Below are 20,991 nucleotides of genomic sequence, written 5' to 3'. Positions count from 1 at the left end.
CCTCTTGTCCGACAGAACTGCAAACTAATTAATATCTTTCATTAGTGAAGCAACTGCTTTCCTTCCAGAACTTTCATGCACTTTATTTGTATTTGGATGTGTTGGGGTACATATCTTTATTTATGGTTTAAGTGGGTGAAAAGTTTAGTGAGACAACCCAAAATAAATTAGGACGAATCAGAGGTTATTACCTTGTGAAATATACTAGATTACTATTTTTGCGGACATGAATTTTTGTGTGACATAATTTATTAAAGACTAATTAAGATTTAATTGAGTGTTAAACAATGGAGAGTTTACCCAGCGCGCACAGAGTGCTAACCCGAAGGGCGGAGACTGTGGCAGAGGCTATAGCATCTCCGGGTTTTTTTAGGGTTCCCAAAAAAAAAGCGGTGATCATGAGGTCACTGAAATCCGAACTTGAACATTACAATTTGCATTACTGATCTGTTCCCCTTGTAGTCAATTTTGCTTTCTTGTGATCCCAACTCTTAATAATCTGTCTTAAATCTACTTTTGTCTTCATTGATATCATCATTAAACATACCTTGGACAAAATTGTTTCCCACTATTAACTTAAGGGACGGGTGATTATAATCTGTACAGCCAGGACATCAACAAAAGTAAGAATAAGAAAAAAAATTAATGGTTTCATAATGAACTTTGGTTTTCTACTATAAAAAATGGAAGACAATCAAACTATCGAATATGTGCAAATTGTACATGTCGAATCCTCAAATGTGCACAAAAAGTAGTACAGCCTTTAAGGATCTTCACATTGCTACTTACCAAGGTTTCCAACAAACTGGAACTCTACAAATCTAATGATGTGAACATTACACGCAATGGAATTATTGCCTCTTTCACATGCTCAAAATACACCATTTTGAAGTGAACAAAAAATCAAATACGCCAACGAGACTCTGTGTTAGAAAAAGCAAAAACAACTCTCCCACGCACTCCCATAATAACAGAAAGAAAAAATAATAATAAAAGAATTGAAAGTAGCTTATTAGCTCACATCCCTACTTCCTGTTTCCTGCTTTTCGCTTCATTTCAGTTGGCACGGCCGGCCTCCCATTCCGTAGAGGTGTGTGCCCAATTCCATTTGTCTTTCGTGATGGCGAAGGCCCTCCTTTGTAAACCATGTTCCTGCCACAGTCAGCAAACAAAATATTAAAGATAAATGAGCCCGAATAGAGTAGAACAGATATTGAGGATTCTTATAACCGACCCTTACTAGTTTGGGGATTGAAATACAGTTGATTGACTGATTAACTACTTATTATGTTATTCTTGAAGAGCAAATAAATCACACAAAAAAAAAAAACGTGAATGAGAGAGCACCTTGTTTCTGGGCTCTTTACATGCTTTGCGTTTAGTCTCTGGATCTTTGACTCATTCCCATTGGTGAAGCTGTTCAATTTGGAATTATTGAATTGCCAAAGCAAATCTGGCTCAGACGAATCACTGGTTGTGGCATCAAATTCTTCAAGGTCATCAGCAGGAGTAATGTCAAAGTGGTCACTCAATGGGAAAAGATTACTCGATTTTTCTTGGCATAATAATTTAGATGATTCCGAAAGATATTTCTGAGCAAAGACATCAGACATGCCTTTTTCAGATTCCCAACATCCAAAGGGTTTTCCCACTCCATTGATAGAGTCCTGTTTGTTCACCATGACTTTGTCTACCCACTCACCTGTGCCCATGTCTTTATCATATCCCACATAATTTTCACAGGGACTGTTGACTGGTGGCCAGGAAGGGGAATTTCCAAGTAACTCATCAAGGTCAAAGCTTTGCGTCTTTTGTCTGAATGCAGAATTACTTGATACCTGCAAATTAGTAGATGTCAAAAGCAAACTCTTGCAGATTACAACCGCATGCATCAAAATGGATGCTCCTAAAAAACTTCACTAACAACGTCTTACGCTCTAGTTTTGGAATAAACGTATTCCAATCTCATGCTCTTCCGAGCAGGGGCGAAGCCACATAGCTCCAAGTCCAAGGAGTGTCAACTGATACCTCTTCGCCGGAAAACTACGTTGTTTAGATAAGTAAGAATTAATTTATATATATATACACACACGCAATGCATTGAATCCCCTTGACTTATTCGTGTATTTACTTCTTTAAATTTTGACACCCTTTAATGAAAATCCTGGCTCCGCTACCGCTTCCAAGTATTGCCTTATATATTTATTGTTTGAGCTAAAACACCACTAAACACTAATAGAACTCAATAAATTATTCTTCCATTCACGAGTTTGCATATTGCTATAAATAATTGCACTTAGAGAGACAACCAAGTCCAGAGATTCTACCTCTATATTGCCTACATCGTCCATCGGTCTCCTCTGGATGTGTGAATCAGCCAATTTCTCTCTCTTCTGTGGATTAGATTGAAAGGGCGATGGCTGCATGTTACACGGACTGCTCATCATATGCTGCATGGGAACTGACTCCTCTTCTTTTTTTGCCAAAGCAGCTTTAAGAGTTGCAATCTGATACAACAATGATATCGTTCTTTAGCACAAACCAACTTAGATTCGGAACAAAAGCAATATTAATGGATAAAAGGAAAAACGAGAAAAGATTGAATACCTGTTCTTTGAGCTCTTTGACATCTGCAGAGTCTTTATTTACTCGTGCAGCGCCTAGTTCAACAGTAGAAACACGTTCTGCAAATTTAAGTGTGCTAATTGTTTCTCCTACAGCTTCAGGTTCAGGGCTTATGTGAACAAACATCAGAGTTTTGGCTTGCCCTCCTACAATAAAGTCACATCCCCAAAAAACCAATCTTTACTATACAGAAAGAGAAGAGTCGCAAGAACAATCAAATTTCATCATTTAAACTTATATCCTACCTAGTGAGTCTTGCAGTAGCTGTGTAAGTTTGCTGTTACGGTACGGGACATGTGTATTCTTTTGGGCAAGGGCAGAGATAACATCACCCAAAGCTGAAAGAGACTTGTTAATGTGCTGAGCCTCTTTAAGCCTATCTCCTGTTACTTCAGATTTGTTGACTCTCTCACTTCCTGCAAGATCAACCAAATGCATACAACCACGAAGAATAGCTCCAGAAGTCAAGTCTCGTCCCTGAACATGAACAGTTAGGCAACTGCACATTCAAAACCAGATAGAGTCAGCATCTCCACGACAAGTTTCTTAAAAAAAAAAAAAAAAGTAAAAAAGAAGGTTCTGCATTCAAACCTGTGGGAGCGGCTACTGCGGTCGTTGAGTGCTGTTGCACCCACTGAACGATTCTTTTGCCCTAGATTCATCAGATCAATAACGTCGCAAGTTGAAGTTACATGAACCAAGCATGCATCTGGTACAGTTAGTCCTTGAGAAGCACTACGGATTTCTAATGTAATTATGGGTTAAGGAAAGCAGGAAGTTTAAGCACGATGCTCTAGCATAAACATGTGTAATAATAAAATCATATAGCTTAAAGTTACTTAAAAGTTTTGAATATAAGAATGTTTGTTGATGCAAAACAATCAGTATGCAGAAGAAGAATAGTAAAGATCATCAAAACATACGTCACAAGATATTGAGAAGGATATCTTTTGTTTACACCATCAGAAACTAGGAGATCCCTAACTTGCTCATTGTATATCTCGATCATCTGTACAGACACATCATAGTGGAAGGTATCCTTTCTTTGTTCTGCGAGAAGGAATAGATCGCCTAAAGCCCTATAGTTTACTCCTTGACTTTGTTCTGTGATATTCTTAGGCCCCGTCTGGATACAACAAAAGAGCTTCTTAGCACATACAACAAAGAAAACATGATTTTGCTTATAATGGAAATATTTTTCTTTAACTAACCATTGTGTAGGTTTTTCCTGATCCTGTTTGGCCATAAGCAAAAATGCAGACATTGAAGCCATCAAGAACTGATCTTATCAGTGGTTGCGTATCAGAAAACACCTCGCCTGCCAAAAAGTAAGACAAGTAAAACCCACTGAAGAAAGATGAGGATAACATAATTAAAAGTATAGATGCCAATTTTTATAAAAGGTAAACACAAATGTCGTTTTACCAATAATTACGGATGCAACATTCTATACTGTTCTATGTTTGCCATTTACCTTGAGTAGCGCAGGATCCAAATACTTTATTGAAGTTGAAAGATTTTTGCCCTTTTCCGTTCTTTGACGGAACACTTATTGTAATGGTGCCATCTTCTATGTGATCCACAGAACTAGCACAATTAGATTGCCCGGGCAAAAAGGGTCTTACTCGACAGTAAACCCTTATGCTTCCTAATTGAGCAAAAACAGACAACCTTCAGTTCATGGTTGAGTAAGAGATGAAGAAAGACACAATGATGGTTTAATATATAAGAATGTTACCTTTAAGATCCTGAACTTGATTATAAAGCTTGCGATTTTCTTCAAGAACTCTATGATAACCAGAAGCTGCATGAGCTAGGCCATTTATGTGCATGCCTATAGTGCAAGATATAATTAGGTGGAAACAAAGTCATCTCAATAAATGCACATAAACCCAAAAAAAAAAAAAAAATGAGAGAGAGAGAGAGAGAATTGTGCAATATCCCTACCAATATTATGCATTTCCTCATGAAACTTCATCTGCATGAATTGCATACCCGCTTTGGTAGTCAAAAGAGTTTGCTTCAGGTTCTACAATAGGGCATTAAAGCTCATAAGGGTTTAGCGGAGAAATTGTTTTTTCCTTGTTCGTGGGTCAAATCGTGCCCGGCAATCTTCAGTTCTTACCTTAATGTCACTTTGCTGTTGGTCAACAATGGCGTATTGCTTCATGTATCTTCTTTCAAGTTCTTCATTTGGCAAGGAGTCCTCTTTCTTCTCTATGATCACATTTCTTTGGTCAGCCTAATTGAGAAGGGAAGAAAAATTTGCAAGTGTGAGGTGTCATGTCTTTTGACATGAAATGATACTTTCTGATTAAAAACAAGTGAATTGTTTCTTTCAGCAAGATCTACAAAATTAGAAACATCACCTTTGCACTGTCAGAAGTATATCTCACGGTGGATTTGTTACCACAAGAACCAGTTGAATCATCTGTAGTTGCTTTACTCTGATGGAAGGATGTTAAATGGTGTGTCAGAGCATAAGACGATGCATATAGATAACATCAAAAAAGTAGAGATACTGTTCTACTTTTTTTTACTAGTGTAACAATAGTTATTGTAAGAAGGAATCGAAGCGCGGATTGCAATAAAAAGGTGTTTACACAAGTATAGAAAGGGAAAGAGAAAACAGAGAACTGAATCAACAGTGACTACTACTAAGGAAGCAGATAATCCAACTTCAACAAATGAATAATCTTGTAATTCAGCAGATAGATGAATGATGAACTTACTAGTTCAATTTTGCTTGCAACGCGATGCTCAAATTCCTGAACAACCTTATTCAACACCGATTCCACAAGCTGTAGCATGCACAATGTTGCTGGATTTTAGAACAAATGGCACTAGATACCAAGTACAATCACACATAATAGCTAATACATCGCCAACAGTTTACAGGTGAGTCTGCAGAAAATTCTACCACAACAGGCATATCATAGATTAGGTTAACCAAATATTTCCTATCACTAAACTAAAAAACTATGGAGATTGCTTTTCTAGTTACTACTTAACATATTAGCGAAAAAATCTCGGGTGCAGCACTTGATGGTCATGAATTGTAATGACTTAAGACAATACCGGAGGATAAACAAAAAGAATTTTAAAGGCATCATAGAATATGAATATATTGGAATCAACCATATTTGAAGAGCTATCATGTACATTGCTTTAAATGCAGAAGGTCAGTATTTCTGGTGACGAGGAACCAAAAGATACCAAACTTGTGAAGTGAAAAAATACATGTGGTTTACAGGAAGATCAAGAATGAAGATGTTCAACATTTTTTTAGATGTCAAGCTAACAAGGACAAGGTCTAGAGTTATAAGGTCCCTTACACACTTTATCGTAAAATTAACTTGCCATCTCCAATTTCACTGACAGAGAATAATTAACTCCACAAGTAAAATCAATGTCAAGGAAATAACATTTACGAGAACTAAATCCTGAGGCATGTACGTCTAACAATTTCCTACTAGTCTAAATTCACTTGATTGCTTTCCTACTAGTCTAAGTTCACTTGATTTCTTGCTTGACACTCCCTACTTTAGCTGAAAAGAGTGAACAGGTGAAAGTACTTTGAAGAAAAATGATGTAGGAGCAAGAAGATTGAGGGTTGAGTAGAATTGCTTCAGCATTACACTACAAAAATCTAAAAGGAAAGTTTATCAAGCTTGATGAATTTCAACTTACATTAGGAACCTCTTCGGGCCTCTTATCAGTTAGAATTGCACGAACAAGCATGCTCAAGGAAGAGCTGGCCTGTAAAGATAAGATTTGATTAATGAATTGAATGACAATTCATTATTCTCAATGCATGTAATGCCTTTTTCAGTCAAGCAAAGCTTACCTACCGTTTTATTTTTTTCAGCTTCAATTGATGCACCGTTTATAGGTTTCTCATACATATTCCTTGACAAAGAATTTGTGAATGGCTCAGAATTTTTCCGCACAATTTGTTTCACAGATGCATTGGATTTTATATTTCCACCGAATTTCCAAACTCCTGTACCACCTTCTTGCTTCCATTCGCTGTAGGATTTAAGTCCCAAAACACAATTCACGATCCTTGATGATTTTCCTCCCTGATAATTTTCAAGAATGCAGCTTTATCACATATCTTGTAGAAGTTCCAATGACAATCATGAGAATGCCTATACAACTAAACTAGGACTCAATTTAGTATGAGAGGTATGAAGACGCTGGAAATAGATATTCCCGGTTATAATTATAGACTACTTTGGCTCCAATTAAATGCACTAACAATTTACCTGCTCCAGATCAGATGCCTCAAACAAAGGAATCCCCAATTCTTGCACAGCAACCAAAAAATTTCTAACATTCTCAAAGTACTGGTATGCAGAAAGGGCAGCTCCATCTGAGATAACTGCAGAGTCACATGGACTTTCAACAACCTGCAGTAGTTGATCAATGATAAAGGTCAATCTCGGTACCGGAAAAAACAACAATTCAAGGCCCCCAACAAATAGGTCTAACTTGCAATTTCATTTTTGAATGAGCAATCTCCAAATTCATGGCTGAGGGACAGTTGATTGATTGGTTAATTTCCTTTATTGAAATTACCTTGGGCACAGCTCCAGGCTGAATTTTATTGAGTACATTGCAAAGGATCATTCCACTCCTTAAACCAAGCCTGAATTCTTCCTCAGAAGGTTCAGCTGGCAAATTTTTAGCTCCCACAATTCCAACTATCTTCCTCAGCCATGCTGCTGCTTGATACCTCTTTATTGCTACAATTCAAACATCACAAATTCAGAAACAGTAAAACAAATTCCCAATTTATGCTTTTTTTTTTTTTTAAATTACACGAGCAGCCTAGTAACAATGGATCTCTAGCCTAATCACACTTATGATCAGCCACAAAATAAAAGACACACACACACAAAAAAAAAAAAAAAAAAAAAAGTTACCAGCTTCCTCTGCTTTACGTGCATCCACTAAATCAAGATCTTTTGATGGGTTATTGCCATGCTGCTGAAGAACATCCTCTACCACAGACAATGCTCCATAGGCGGCCATTTTTATTTATTTTAGAAAAGAAAAGCTACCTTTACTTGATTATAAATTCCTATTGTACCAAAAAATTAAGAAAACCCCCAAGTGGTAAATTGTTTGAAAGAAGCCAAGTTGAGTGTTCAGAAAGAAGATCTAACTGATTGGAAAAAGGTATAATAAAGCTCACAGAGGATAAACAGGTACAATTTTATAGTTGTATAGACTATGTGAACCCTAGTAAACTGAACAAGAAGATACTACAAAGTAGTAGTAATGGTGTGTTATGGAGTCTGTGCTGGTTCGCTTTATTTGTGTGCTTTTTTTTGCCCACACCTCAACTCTCTCCCCACGAAATGCAAGAAAAGCGCTTTATTTTTGCTTTATAGGAGTATACAGCATAAAACTGAAAGACTGCTTGCTGCTTTGAATTTGTAGAATTTAGAGCCACGTAGTTCCGAGCCTCATTCTGAAGTCCGAACCCATTTCAGCCCAAATTGAAACCGTACTCTCTCTGTTGCCTTCTAAAAACGGTAATTTAGTTTTAGTGCTTACACAGCGCGTATGGTTAAATATTTGAATCAATTAACACATGGCCTTTGAATTTTTTAGTAAAAATTGCACCAATTACTCTTTTGATTACATACTATTTTTTTTAATGTTGAAAAAAATGCATACTTCTTTTTAATTATAAATGTATAATTTAAAGATTAAAATTCAGTATTTTTAATCAAACTGAGTCGCGATTTTATTGTCACTGCTGAAGATGTGATGCTTGTAAAAGGGTGAGGCCTGAACTTGAACTAGCCACCTTTTACTATAAAATATTAACTTTACATGAACAAGTTAAAGAAGATGAGAAGCTGGAAAAACTTCTCGTGACCGAGCTGAGAAACACAATGACAATAAAGTTGATTTTTCAAGGTGGCTCGTTACGCCAGAATTATAATGCAATAATTATTTATGTGTTGATTAATATTAAAGGGACTATTATGTGGTGATTAATCAGTGGCGGATCCAGGATTTTAAAGTTATGGGTGCTCGCCGAAAAAAAAAAACTTCAAAAGAAGAGAAAAAATGAATTTACTTGTGGGTGCTCGCTCAATATTTATCTGAATATTTGTACAGTTGCCTATATAAATTTATTAATATGGTCAAAGTTAATGGGTGCTTAAGCACCCACAACTCCTTATGTGCATCCACCATTGTGATTAATAGAAAAATTATTATACAAAAATTACTTACTATTGTTGTCTCTAAATAGTTAATTCTCATTTTTTTAATATACGTATTTTATTTTACGTTTTATTCCGCGTAAAATAATATATAAATCCTTATATAATTAAATACAAAAAATAAAATAAAGATACCGCTAACAAATGATGCATTAGGTATGCCATGATCATTTTTTTTCTTTCTTATGCACCCAACCAAATGTTACATTATTTATGCAATAAGTATTTCTTCTTATTCAATCAAGCAAACAATATACATTATTTTATGTGAGATTTTATGTTGAGATTAATTACGCCGATACAATTAGAGGTGGGCATAGTTTAGGCAAACCCAAAATCCAAACCGAAATTCGAATTTTTTAAATTTTTGGTTTGGATCTACGGATTATGGATTAGATTTTGGATTTAATTTTTAATTTCTTTGGATTTCGGATTGGATGTTGGATTTGGTACTTTGGATTTTTGGATATCCGAAAATCCGAAAATTTTATACTTAAGTTTGGTCCATTATCTATATGCCAATAATAATAAGTTAAACACCCTATCCATTAGATATTATTTCATATATGCAATATTAATTACTAAGTTACTGTCAGAATAAATTCTATTTGAACATGGTTTTACTATTACTACTTCTTATCGGCCATATTAATGTCTCTGTTACATTTTCTTGATAGTAATTTCATTACCCGAATACTTTATTTGGATGATTGCGGTGAGAATGAGTAACTTTTCAGGCAATTTAACATGAGTACTTCATTTGGATACTCATTTTTGTAATAAGAAGAAACATGGCACCTTATAAGCTCAAAATCGAAAATCCAAAATATCCAACCCGATTAATCCGAAACCGAACTTAAAAAATCCAATCCAATCCGAGCTTATTTGGATTGGATTTGGATTATCATTTCTTCAATCCGAAAACCGAAAGTCCAAACCGAAATTTTATATTTAATTCGAAATGTCCGAACGCCCACCCCTAGATACAACCAGCAAAATGACCCCTAAAGTGTGTGAAATCTTGTATCAAAGATGTTGGTCCGTCCATGCTTATAAAAGCTACGAGATTCGAACTAGTGGCATTCTAGTTTGAATTATAACAACTCGACAATTAAATTGTTTCACAAGACAATCGGTCTGTGCTTTACAAAAAAAAAATAAAAAGGAAAATCACCAACAATTTGAGATAAAGTCGTTACTTGATAAATTCTAAAAAAGAAATTAGTATGGAGGCTACAACGTCAATTTTGTACAAATAATTTAATAAAAATCAATCTTGTCGTTCACACGAATAAATATACTCTAAATTTGGTATGATGACAAGAAATAAAGGTGGGTATGATGTCAAAAGTTATATAAGGGGAAGGAATGTCTTTTGAGTAGAGATGGTGATTTGCTGGGCTCCTCCATTTTCATAAGATTCGTACCACAATTTAGAAGAATCCGATGTGGTAACGGAGAAGGCAAAAAAAGTAAAATAATAATAATAATAACAACAATAAATTAAATTCCAAAAAAGTTAGAACGAAACTTGCTATACCAAGAGCATCAAGCAACAGCTGCATTTTCAAAAGTGTCGAGTTTTGTTTTCTTCCCTTTTTGTCAGTAATTATTCAGTTCAACTCTATAAAAAGAAAAGTCTTATCTTTATGTTCACATTATAAATGGAGTAATAAATTGTGCAATTTGAAATTTCAAAATTTGGCCGCACTGCAAACAATGAATATGTCACCTTCGAAACAATACGACTGTTTATTATTAACCCACCAAATACCTAAATATGCATCTAATGCAATAGTTGAGAATTCATTTCCCCCCGAAACTACATTCAAAAAGGATTTCAAATTTTTGCTACTATTCCTAGTCAAGTTATTTGATTATTAACTACTTTCCTATCCAAAGGAATCGCTAGATTTGTTAATTACCAGTGTGAATTTGGGTATCAAATTCTTATGCATTTAAATTAAAACTATGTTTACTCCTGTATTTAATTAGAACTACATGCCCTATTACAAATCATAATTTTTTGTACGAAAGTATTTTCAATGTTTTAGTTATAGATAAAATGTTTAAAATTTGCCACCAGATAAAAACTAGAGCATTAAGTGTCAACTAGAATCCAATCATAAATTGCTAATATGAAAGATGTTTCTTTATGCAGATCTTGTTATTTTTGCAACTCCACCGGTTAACTTTTCAGGGAAAATTTAATTTGTGTCTCGTACAACTGATACTAGTTGTATGAGGCATCTCTTTTGTCTCACAGTTTTGTGGACCCAAAAGTGTAAGATTTGGGGTCCACATATTTGTGAGAGAAAAAGAAATCTCACACAACTAATGTAAGTTGTGTGAAGCACACGATAAAACTTCTCCCTTTCGAGATGATTTATGTTGTTGATTCTGTAAGGTGAAAGTTATACCATTAATTTTGATTCCTGTGTGATGCAAAACAAAAAGAATAAAGAAAAAAGAATACAATGATCGATAGTTTGTATTTGCAAGTTCGACAAATTCAGCATTTAAATAAGCCATAGACCCTAGTGATGCATTTTAAAGTTGTGCATGACTGGACTCAAAATTGAAAAATATCATTAGTGAACTGGGCTGTTACATATAGTATTTGAGCCACTCCGCGTGCAAGCTTGAATGATAATGGGGCAAACCTCAGCGGTCAGTTGAGTTTAGGCGAATCTCACATCTTTGAAAAGGTGGTGGGGCAAATCTCAGTGAGGACGCTGAGACCCTAGAGGGTGTATGTGACACCCCAGGTGAATCTCATATCGATAAAACGCGGGAGAGATGCTGGATATATATAGTAAACAAGTCTTAGACTCTAGTGACGTGTTTTAAAAACGTGCGAACTTGGGCCCAAAGTGAACAATATCACAAGTGCACTGGGCCGTTACATAAATATATGTGAAAAAATAAGTATAAAAAAAGAAGAAATGTATATTTCAGAGCACATATTTAAATTTAAAACTAACATCTTAAATTTTATCTTTGTTCTTTAATTAGGACTTTCCCTTTTCTTTTAAGGCACTTCCTCTAACCCCTCGCCACTATTGGTGTTTTTCAACGTTAGCATCTTTTTCATTTAATCCCTTTTCTTATAAGTAATGGCTTCTTGCGCTGTGAATTCTTACAATAGGTCGATGTCAAAGTTCTCATTTTCCAAAAGGACCTAATTTATAGTTTGACAAGCAACGATAGCAAAAGACTTTTAATTCCAATTATTTTGCATTCACCAACTAACCATTTGGATTAACTAGTTTGAATACTGTGAGTTATCTGATGATTTACTTCTAAATCCATGTATAATATTTGCTGCATATTATAGTTCATCGTTTCGACCAAATCAAAGGGAAGGTTGAATTTGAAACTAACATAATTCCAAACCTCTATTTTAAAAAATGTGCCACCACTTATTAATTAGTGGGCCACGTCTGGCAGAATGTAACCATCCAATTTGTTGTTATTCACAATAACAAAATTAACCAAACTAATGCAACAAACTATGGCATAGTATTTCATTGGCCTTTTCTTTTCAAAACTTTGAGATAAAGCATCATTAAACTCCAAGGAAACATAATTATTCCGACATTTAGAACAATGGGAGGTATCAGAACTAAGCAGCTAACTAATAATTTAATCAAACAGTTGGAGCTGTTTATTATAGTTCCATTAATTAGTGGGGAGGTTTATTAATTAAAGATTGTGTTGGATTGGCCATTGCTCATTTTCATCTACCTAAGCATCAATGAAGTAAATCTACGCAAGTCTTTTTCTTCTTAAATTATCATATATAAAGAATATACAAGAGTTTTTGATTAAGTATGATATTTTTACAGCTGTAACTGAAGTAGAAAAGTTCAAAGCTTAACTGGAAATGTGTACCATATTTAGATCAACGAGAAAAAAAAATAATATTAATATTAATAATAATAATCTTCTTTCTTGATTTGTGTCTCCCTTAGTGTTAAATTAATTATCCAACTTGGACAAACCTGTGTAACAAAATAGGCCAAGTTCTGCTTGTTTGAAAATTACACCGGAAAAAAAAGAAGGGAAAAGAACAAATGAGAAGAGAATAATAGAAGGCCAATTATATAAGGCACAACTCTAAACCAGTTTTTGCTAACGGTTCGAAAATTCAAATAAGTGGCTCGGAACCGAAGCTAATAGGTTAGGAGATGGGTAAACACGGAGCTTGTGATGTGGTGCCCACGCGCTTGTGAGGGCGTTAAATTAGGCTCTCGAAAAGTACACTTGACTCACATTACCCCCCTCCAATCCTAAATTTTGGATTATATCATAATTAAGAAATTAACTTGCGACTTAATAAGGAGGAAAGGCCAAAACCACGAGATTGCAGATTTAGTTCGTTCAGAAATCACGAGATACATAAACATTAATTAAACTGCTTACATATTTTGACTTTGGAATTCATAAGAATTTAAGATCTAACACCGTGATAAAACAGTCCCTTATGATTAGATATCCTATCCTTGAAATTTGATAAAGTAATAATACATTGTAATTAGGTTATATAGTATATGACATAATAAGATATCATTGTTGTAACTTCTATATAATGTTTTTTATACTAAGTTCACTCAATTTTTTTGAAAGCGTAAGATAGCAAAATATTTATACTTATTTTACCTGGCTAGCGCATCTAAATTAAGAATTTTTTCTATTTTAATTCAAGTAGTTAGTGTTCGATAGAGTATAATATTTATAATTAAAAAAAAGACTTTTAAAATTTATGATATTAAATATAATATAGTATTAAAACATGTCATTTATGTAAATGGAAGAACTCAAAATTAAAAGTTTGCCGCATAAAATAAAATAAAGGGAGTATGATCTTTGATGAGCAATAGAAAAAGAGATGAGAAGAAAAAAAAAGTTGTCACATGACCTGTAATTCTTAACTGCATATTTGACGAATTTGATAAGCAACTAAAAGGAGATAGCAAAAGTCGTCACATGAACGTGTAGTCGTGTAATGTTAACCCAAAATTGGCAAATTAAATCACAGATAGACCACCAAAAAAAAAAAAAAAAAAATCACAGACAACAAAGAAGAAGTAACATATCCAAAAACCTAGATTGTAATTGACATGACTCTATCTCCCTCCCCTTTTTTTTCTTTTTTTCTTTTTATTTGGTATAGTAGCTTGCATATGGTCAAAATCAGGCCTACCCGATTTTGCTATTTGATCGAAACAAAGGAGCTGCATCGGGGTAACCTCGTAATGAATTAGACCCGAGCTCGAAGACGAGGCATCGAGTCCAAAGATCGAAGTGTCCCTCGAGATCGAGGCCAACAACAATCGAGACTAAGTATGACCGACTTCGAGTGAAATGCGATAATGGAAAGGCGAGATATCTGTAACCGGTCAGAGATCACGGCGGAAATCTCGGAGCAGATCAAATCAAGGGCGGTTATTTATATCAATCATGGGATTTACTTCCGTAATTAGAATTGTACCACAATTAGGATTCCTCTAGTATATAAAGAGGGGTCCCCATCATTTGTAAACACCTTACATTTATACAGATCAAGGCAATATAATATTTCTCTACTGTTCATCAACTCACTGCTCTTTAACTGTTCTTACTTCATTACTCCCGAGGGTTCATCAGCTCGAGGGCATTGTCCAAGCATTGGTTTGTTTTACATTCTTGCCAGTTCCCATAATTTATCTTTAAGTTAATCAATTGGTATTAGGTGAAATCACGTATCCTTAAAACCACATTACAAGTTTAGTTGTTACTCAAATTTTAGGGTAAACAGTTTGGCGCCCACCGTGGGGCTAAGCATAATAGTGATTGCTTAGTATTAATTTTCATAACACACACTGCGTTTATACTTGTTCTTGTAAGTATCTTTGATTTCAGGAATCAACATGTCAAACTCTCAAGCAGTGCCCACTCTCATAGACAGACCTTGGTCTTCATGGCGAGAACGAGCACATAGTCGCCCCGGGAAATGGAGTACCTCCAATCAATCCCGATGGACCACATGCCATAAATGGACCACATGCCGTAAATCCAATCGATGTCAATTCTCGCATTGCGATTAATGGAAATTTAGGCGCCGACCTTGAAAATAGCGTCCGTAGAGACGCACGGGCAGCCGATCAGAATGCACAGAGCGGTGAAGAAGGGGAGTTTGCCTTCGAATGATATTTGAAATGTTACAAACTCAGCAGGCTGCAATAGCACAACTCTAGAATCGGGCACCAAGCAGAATCGAACTCGATAAATCGCAGGAAGTTGTTCATAGGGTCGAACCAGTACAAGAGAAATTGAACGATAATGGATTGGGGACTGATCCCGCCGTTATGAAGATGCTCGAGGAGCTCACGAAATGGATAGAATTAGGTGAAAAGAAAATCGAGGCTAATGATAAAAAGGTAGAAACGTATAACTCATGAGTTGACCAAATACCGAGGTCACTCCCAATCCTAAAGGGTTTAGATTCGAAGAAGTTCGTGCAAAAGCCTTTTCCTCAAAGTGCAGCTCCAAAGCCCATTCCTAAGAAGTTTCGTATGCCGGACATCCCCAAGTACAACGGGATTACCGATCCTAATGAACACATCACTTCATACGCATTCGGAATAGAGGGAAATGACTTAGAAGATGATGTGATTGAATCCCTTTTGCTGAAAAAATTTGGAGAAACTTTATCGAAGGGGCAATGATATGGTACCACAATTTGCCGCCCAATTCCATCGATTCTTTTGCCATGCTCGCCAATTCGTTCGTAAAGCCGGAGCAATAAAGGTCGCGACCAGGAAGTCGGACCTCTTCAAAGTGAGACAAAAGGACAATGAAATGCTAAGGGAATTTGTATCTCAATTTCAAATGGAACGCATGGACCTACCTCCGGTTACCGATGATTGGGTTGTCCAAGCCTTTACTCAGGCTTTGAACTAGCGAAATTCGGTATCATCACGTCAACTGAAGCAGAATTTGATTGAATATCTAGCGGTGAATTGGGCCGATGTGCATAATCGGTACCAGTCAAAAATCAGAGTCGAGGACGATCAGTTAGGACCCCCCGTCCGGTTCTATTTACCCAAATAGATCCGAAGGCAGGATTCGAAGAGACATCGATAGAGAGCCTCGATCGAACATGTCACGACCCAATTTCCAAAGCCGGTCGTGATGGCGCCTCTCGTGAGACAAGGCCAGCCAACTAACCCAAATCGTCTCTTTAACAAATTTTAAACATAAATAAATAGATAAATACAGCTTAACGACAATAATAACCAGTATTTACAACCCAACACAACCCGATCGGGGTGTCACAAGTCACGAGCATCTAAAGGAACCTGAACACAACTACAGGGCCAATATTATACAAAAATAAATTCTGGAATGCTAAAGACAACGTCCGGTGCCGCGAACGTTGGCGGTCACCTTACTCAGCTACAATAGTAATACCTTCAATCAGCTAATAACCCGCTACCGGGTGAACAATACCTGCAACTGCACGCGAGGTGCAGGGAGTAAAGTGAGTACTCCAACTCAGTGAGCAATAAAAGTAAATAATAACTGAGCGGTAAGAAATCACGTAAAAGCACTCCATCATGCTATATAAGACGGTGCAAATCTTTGAGAAAACAGTAAAATCGTGAAAATCCTTTAGAAAATATCTGGACTCAGTTAAAACTTCTTTTGAAAATATCCTTTCCAACAGTTAAGCAAATGAATGCGTAATCAGATAGTGCAAGTCAGCACATAAGTCAGCCCCTCGGGCACAGCACTCCACTAACAATTAACACCACGACGTCTGGTAAATAGTGCAAGAAGTAGCATGAATGCCAATGAAATGAGAGTGCTGAATGTCATGACACGTATTACAAACAGGAACCAATGCATGAATGCAATGCAATGCATATGACCGCTGCGGCGTGCAGCCCGATCCATTTGGGTACCCGCGCTCACTGTGGGGGTTCAGACCCCGGAGGGGCTCCTACAGCCCAAGCGCAATATCAATATAACACCGCTGCAGCGTGCAGCCCGAGCCATCCATATATCCAGAAATCACTATAACACTGCTGCGGCGCGCAGCCCGATCCATGCTCAGTCCAGAAATGCACATAAGCCCCTTGGGCAATAATAAAATAGCAGTTCTCAGCTCAAAACGTCAGTAAAATATCATTTAAGTTTTCAAATCATGAAAAATGGCTGAATTTGCAAAACAGTATTAAAACCCTGGACCGAGGTCAAATAACACGCAAAGTAATGCAAAAACAGTGATATCAATCCCTGAAGGATTCAAATAATCGGCACGAAGCCCAAAACATGGCAATCAGCCCAAATCATGATGAGAACAAGTAGTTTCAGTCACATACGTAGTAATTTCATCAATCGGGACGGACCCAGTCACAATCCCCAACGGTGCTCTACCCCAAGCTCGCTATCCGGCGTGCAAGTCACCTCAATACAGCACTATGATGTGCAGATCCGGGGTTTCAAACCCTCAGGATATCATTTACAAGTATTACTCACCTCGAACCGGCGAATCTCAAGCCTGCGACGCCTTTGCCCCGAATCGGCCTCCACGCGCGTCGAATCTAACCAAAATCAGAGCGAATGCATCACAATATGCTAAGGGAACAATACCCAATCGAAAACAATCGAAGAATAGCAAAAATCTCGAAGCTAGCAAAACCCGAGCCCCGAGCCCACTTCTCGAAAAATCAGAAAGTTAACATCAATGGATTCCTCACCTCGCCACGAGTCTATACGTATAAAATTTACCAAAATCCGAGCTCAAATGCTCCCTCAAATCCCAAATTTAAATCTCAAAATCCCAAGCTCTAGTTCATCAATTTTAGGCTCAATTCCATGAATTTCTAGGTTAATTTCACATAATAATCATGTTTTTAACTCAAAAATTTTACCTCCAATAAACTCCAATCGAAACCCTCTTCAATTGCTCCCCAAAAATCTCTCAAGATATTTAACAATGGTGAAAAATATCCCAAGCTCGCGGAGGAAATATCTATAATTCAGCCCAGCACTTTCGCTTTTGCAGTCCCCTTCCCGCTTATGCGGGACCGCTTCCGCGTCCTTTATTCCGCTTCTGCGGAAGTTCCATTCTCGAACCAAACCGCTTCTGCAGTCACAACATCGCATAAGCGATTCCGCTTCTGCGGCTACACTATCGCTTCTGCGGAACCAGCGCCCAGGCTTCTTCACCGCTTCTGCGGTAAATCCATCGCTTAAGCGTCTCCGCTTCTGCGGTCCAAGACTCGCAGAAGCGAATATACCAGCTGCAGCAGGCTTCAGCAATATGCAAATTCCAAAACTCTCCGATTAACCATCCGAACTCACCCCGAGGCCCCCGGGACCTTAACCAAAAGTACCAATACATCCTAAAACATCATTCAAACTTGTTCCAATCATCAAAACACGTCAAACAACGCTAAAACCATCAAATTACATCAAACCCAAGCCTAAATTCTTTAAAAACTTCCGAAACACGCATTCGATCAAAAACCCTACCAAACGACGTCCGAATGACCTGAAATTTTGCACACATATCCAAAATCACCTAACGAAGCTACAGCAACTCTCGGAATTCCATTCCGGCCCTCGGATCAAAATCTCACCCATCAACCGGAATTCGCCAAAATACTAACTTCGCCAATTCAAGCCTAATTCTACACCGGACCTCCGAAATCAATTCCGATCACACTCCTAAGTCACAAACCATCTCCCGAAGCTAACCGAAACACCAGAAATCACATCCGAGCCCTCTAACTCCTAAGTCAACGTCCGGTTGACTTTTCCAACTTAAGCCTTCTTAAAAGAGACTAAGTGTTTCATTTTCTACCAAAACCAATCCAAATCAACTATGACACACCAAATACTGATAATGAAACATGAAGATGCATAAAATGGGGGAAACGGAGCGGTAACTCATGAGACGACGGGTCGGTTCGTCACACAACGGCTCTAGTACGTAGAGATTTCATGGTTACAGATAAGATCAGGGAATTACACAGTACCACAGAAATAACATAGTCACGATTCACGCGCTGTACGCCCACACGCCTGTCACCTAGCATGTGCATCACCTCAACACCAAAACACATAACACGTAATTCGGGGTTTTATACTCTCAACACCATGTTTAGAAGTGTTACTTACCTCGAACAAGCCAAATCCAATACCGAGTAAGCCAAACAATGCTCCAAAAATACCATCCCGCGCGTTCCAACCTCCGAACGGCTCGAAACTAGCCAAGAGCAACTCAAATACATCAAATAATGCCAAAGGAACCAATCGCAATCGACAAGTGTCATATCTTGAATCAAAAGCCTAGACCGGGCCCGCGCCTCGGAACCCGACAAAACTCACAAAATTTGATAACCCATTCAATTAAGAGTCCAACCATACTAGTGTCACTCAAATCCGACTCCAAATCGATGTTCAAAACTTGAAAATCAAGTATAGAACACTTACTCAGTCCTTTTGGTGAAATTTGCCTCCAAAATCGCTCCATTCCGAAGCCCATAGCCCAATATGTGATAAAAATGGCCAACCCTCGAAAGTAAAGCATTCTGCCCAGCGTTTTCCGCATTTGCGGACAGTAGGTCACACCTGCGACCTTCGCTTCTGTGGTGAAAACTTCGTTTCTACGAAATAGCCTTGCCCAGCAACCCCCGCACATGCGGTAACAAACTCCGCTTCTGCGAAGACCTTCGCACCTGCGCTTCCAATTCCTTGCATATGCGCATCCGCACCTGTGCTCAATTCTCCGCTTCTGTGATCTTCCTCACCCATCCTTTTCTTGCTTCTGCAACTCCTCTGTTGCTTCTGCGACCATCGCACCTGCGCAAACCAGCTGCGGGTGCGATCACAGCAGATCTACAACCAGTCACTTAGACAAAAATGATCCAAACAAATCCGAACCTCATCTGAAACTCACCCGAGCGCCCCGGGATCACGTCCGAACATGCCAACAAGTCCTATAGCATAATACAGACCTACTCGAGGCCTCAAATCACGCATAACAACATCGAAACGACAAATCGCACCTCAAACCGAACTTGAAGAACTTTGAACTTTCGACTTTCAAAACTTGCACCGAAACATACCAAATCAACTCGGAATCAACCCGAATTTTGCACACAAGTCTCAAATGACGTAACGAATCTATTAAAATTCCCGGGACCACAATTCGAACCTGATATCACCAAAAGCCAACTCTCGGTCAAACTTATGAACTTTCCAACCCTTCAAATTTCCAATTTTTGCCAATTTGTGCCGAAACCTTCTAGAAACATCCAAATGCAAATCTGGGCAAACACCCGAGTCAAAAATCACCATCCGGACCTAACGGAACCATCAAAACTCCAATTCGAGGTCAAATACTAAAAAGTCAAACTTGATCAACTCTTCCAACTTAAAGCTTCAACAATGAAATTCAATCTTCCAAATTGATTCTGAATAACCTGAAAACCAAAACCGACGATTCACATAAGTCATAATACATCATACGGAGCTACTCATGCCCGTAAACTACCGAGCGAAGTGCAAACGCTCAAAAAAACCGGTCGGGTCGTACATTCTCCCCCACTTAAACATACGTTCGTCCTCGAATGTGGCCAAAGTTGTTCTTAAGCCGTCAGATCACCGTGTAACCTTACCATGCTCGTGCTTGGGGGTGATCATCACCCTATTCCATACAGGCCCGACAACACAACATATTGATGATTATTACTTCAACCTTATCCCGTAAACCACATAATCCAACTCCAAACATCCGAAATTTTCTACAAGACCCAAACCTTGCAATCTACACACTGCATAAGTGTGAACAAGCTGTATCAAGCCATAACATAACCCAAGACATATTCACAGGTTATACCACATAACTCAAATACCCATAGCGAAATTTCTGATCATAGTAGCTGCTCAAAACAACCCAATTCCGGTAATAAACCTCATATCAAACAAAACCTCGTTCTAAAACCTTTTTATACTGCAAATGATGAAAGAAACATGCAAAAACTCATATCTACTCATCAGATCAACAAGTCATGGTACTCCCTCTCCTTTGACAAGAACCATAGCAATTTCTAAGCCGACTTCC

General features: G+C 37.6%; 1 protein-coding gene across 1 annotated transcript; it reads right to left on the bottom strand.

Annotated features, from left to right (window-relative positions):
• Positions 650-8,096, bottom strand: LOC109226898 (kinesin-like protein KIN-14I). Its single transcript, XM_019391805.1, has 19 exons — positions 7,554-8,096; positions 7,207-7,373; positions 6,894-7,037; positions 6,477-6,707; positions 6,316-6,384; positions 5,358-5,426; positions 4,995-5,072; positions 4,751-4,867; positions 4,573-4,654; positions 4,364-4,459; positions 4,100-4,273; positions 3,837-3,943; positions 3,573-3,751; positions 3,217-3,375; positions 2,871-3,124; positions 2,608-2,771; positions 2,328-2,507; positions 1,348-1,838; positions 650-1,152 (listed from the first exon to the last, which is right to left on the bottom strand). The coding sequence occupies exons 1-19, from the start codon at positions 7,660-7,662 to the stop codon at positions 1,026-1,028; spliced, it is 2,997 nt and encodes a 998-aa protein (XP_019247350.1). The 5' UTR covers positions 7,663-8,096; the 3' UTR covers positions 650-1,025.

Source organism: Nicotiana attenuata, chromosome 1 (assembly GCF_001879085.1).
Source record: "Nicotiana attenuata strain UT chromosome 1, NIATTr2, whole genome shotgun sequence".
NCBI classification, from domain to species: Eukaryota; Viridiplantae; Streptophyta; class Magnoliopsida; order Solanales; family Solanaceae; genus Nicotiana; species Nicotiana attenuata.
Note: the sequence above shows the minus strand (reverse complement) of the source record. Positions and strands in the feature narration are given on the sequence as shown.

Excerpts from the sequence above, each read along its gene's own strand:
- LOC109226898 (XM_019391805.1), bottom strand. The coding sequence starts at position 7,662 with ATGGCCGCCTATGGAGCATTGTCTGTGGTAGAGGATGTTCTTCAGCAG. Across the intron at positions 6,385-6,476 it reads AAGCTGAAAAAAATAAAACG|GCCAGCTCTTCCTTGAGCAT; the intron begins GTAGGTAAGCTT and ends TTATCTTTACAG. Across the intron at positions 4,868-4,994 it reads ATACTTCTGACAGTGCAAAG|GCTGACCAAAGAAATGTGAT; the intron begins GTGATGTTTCTA and ends CTTCTCAATTAG.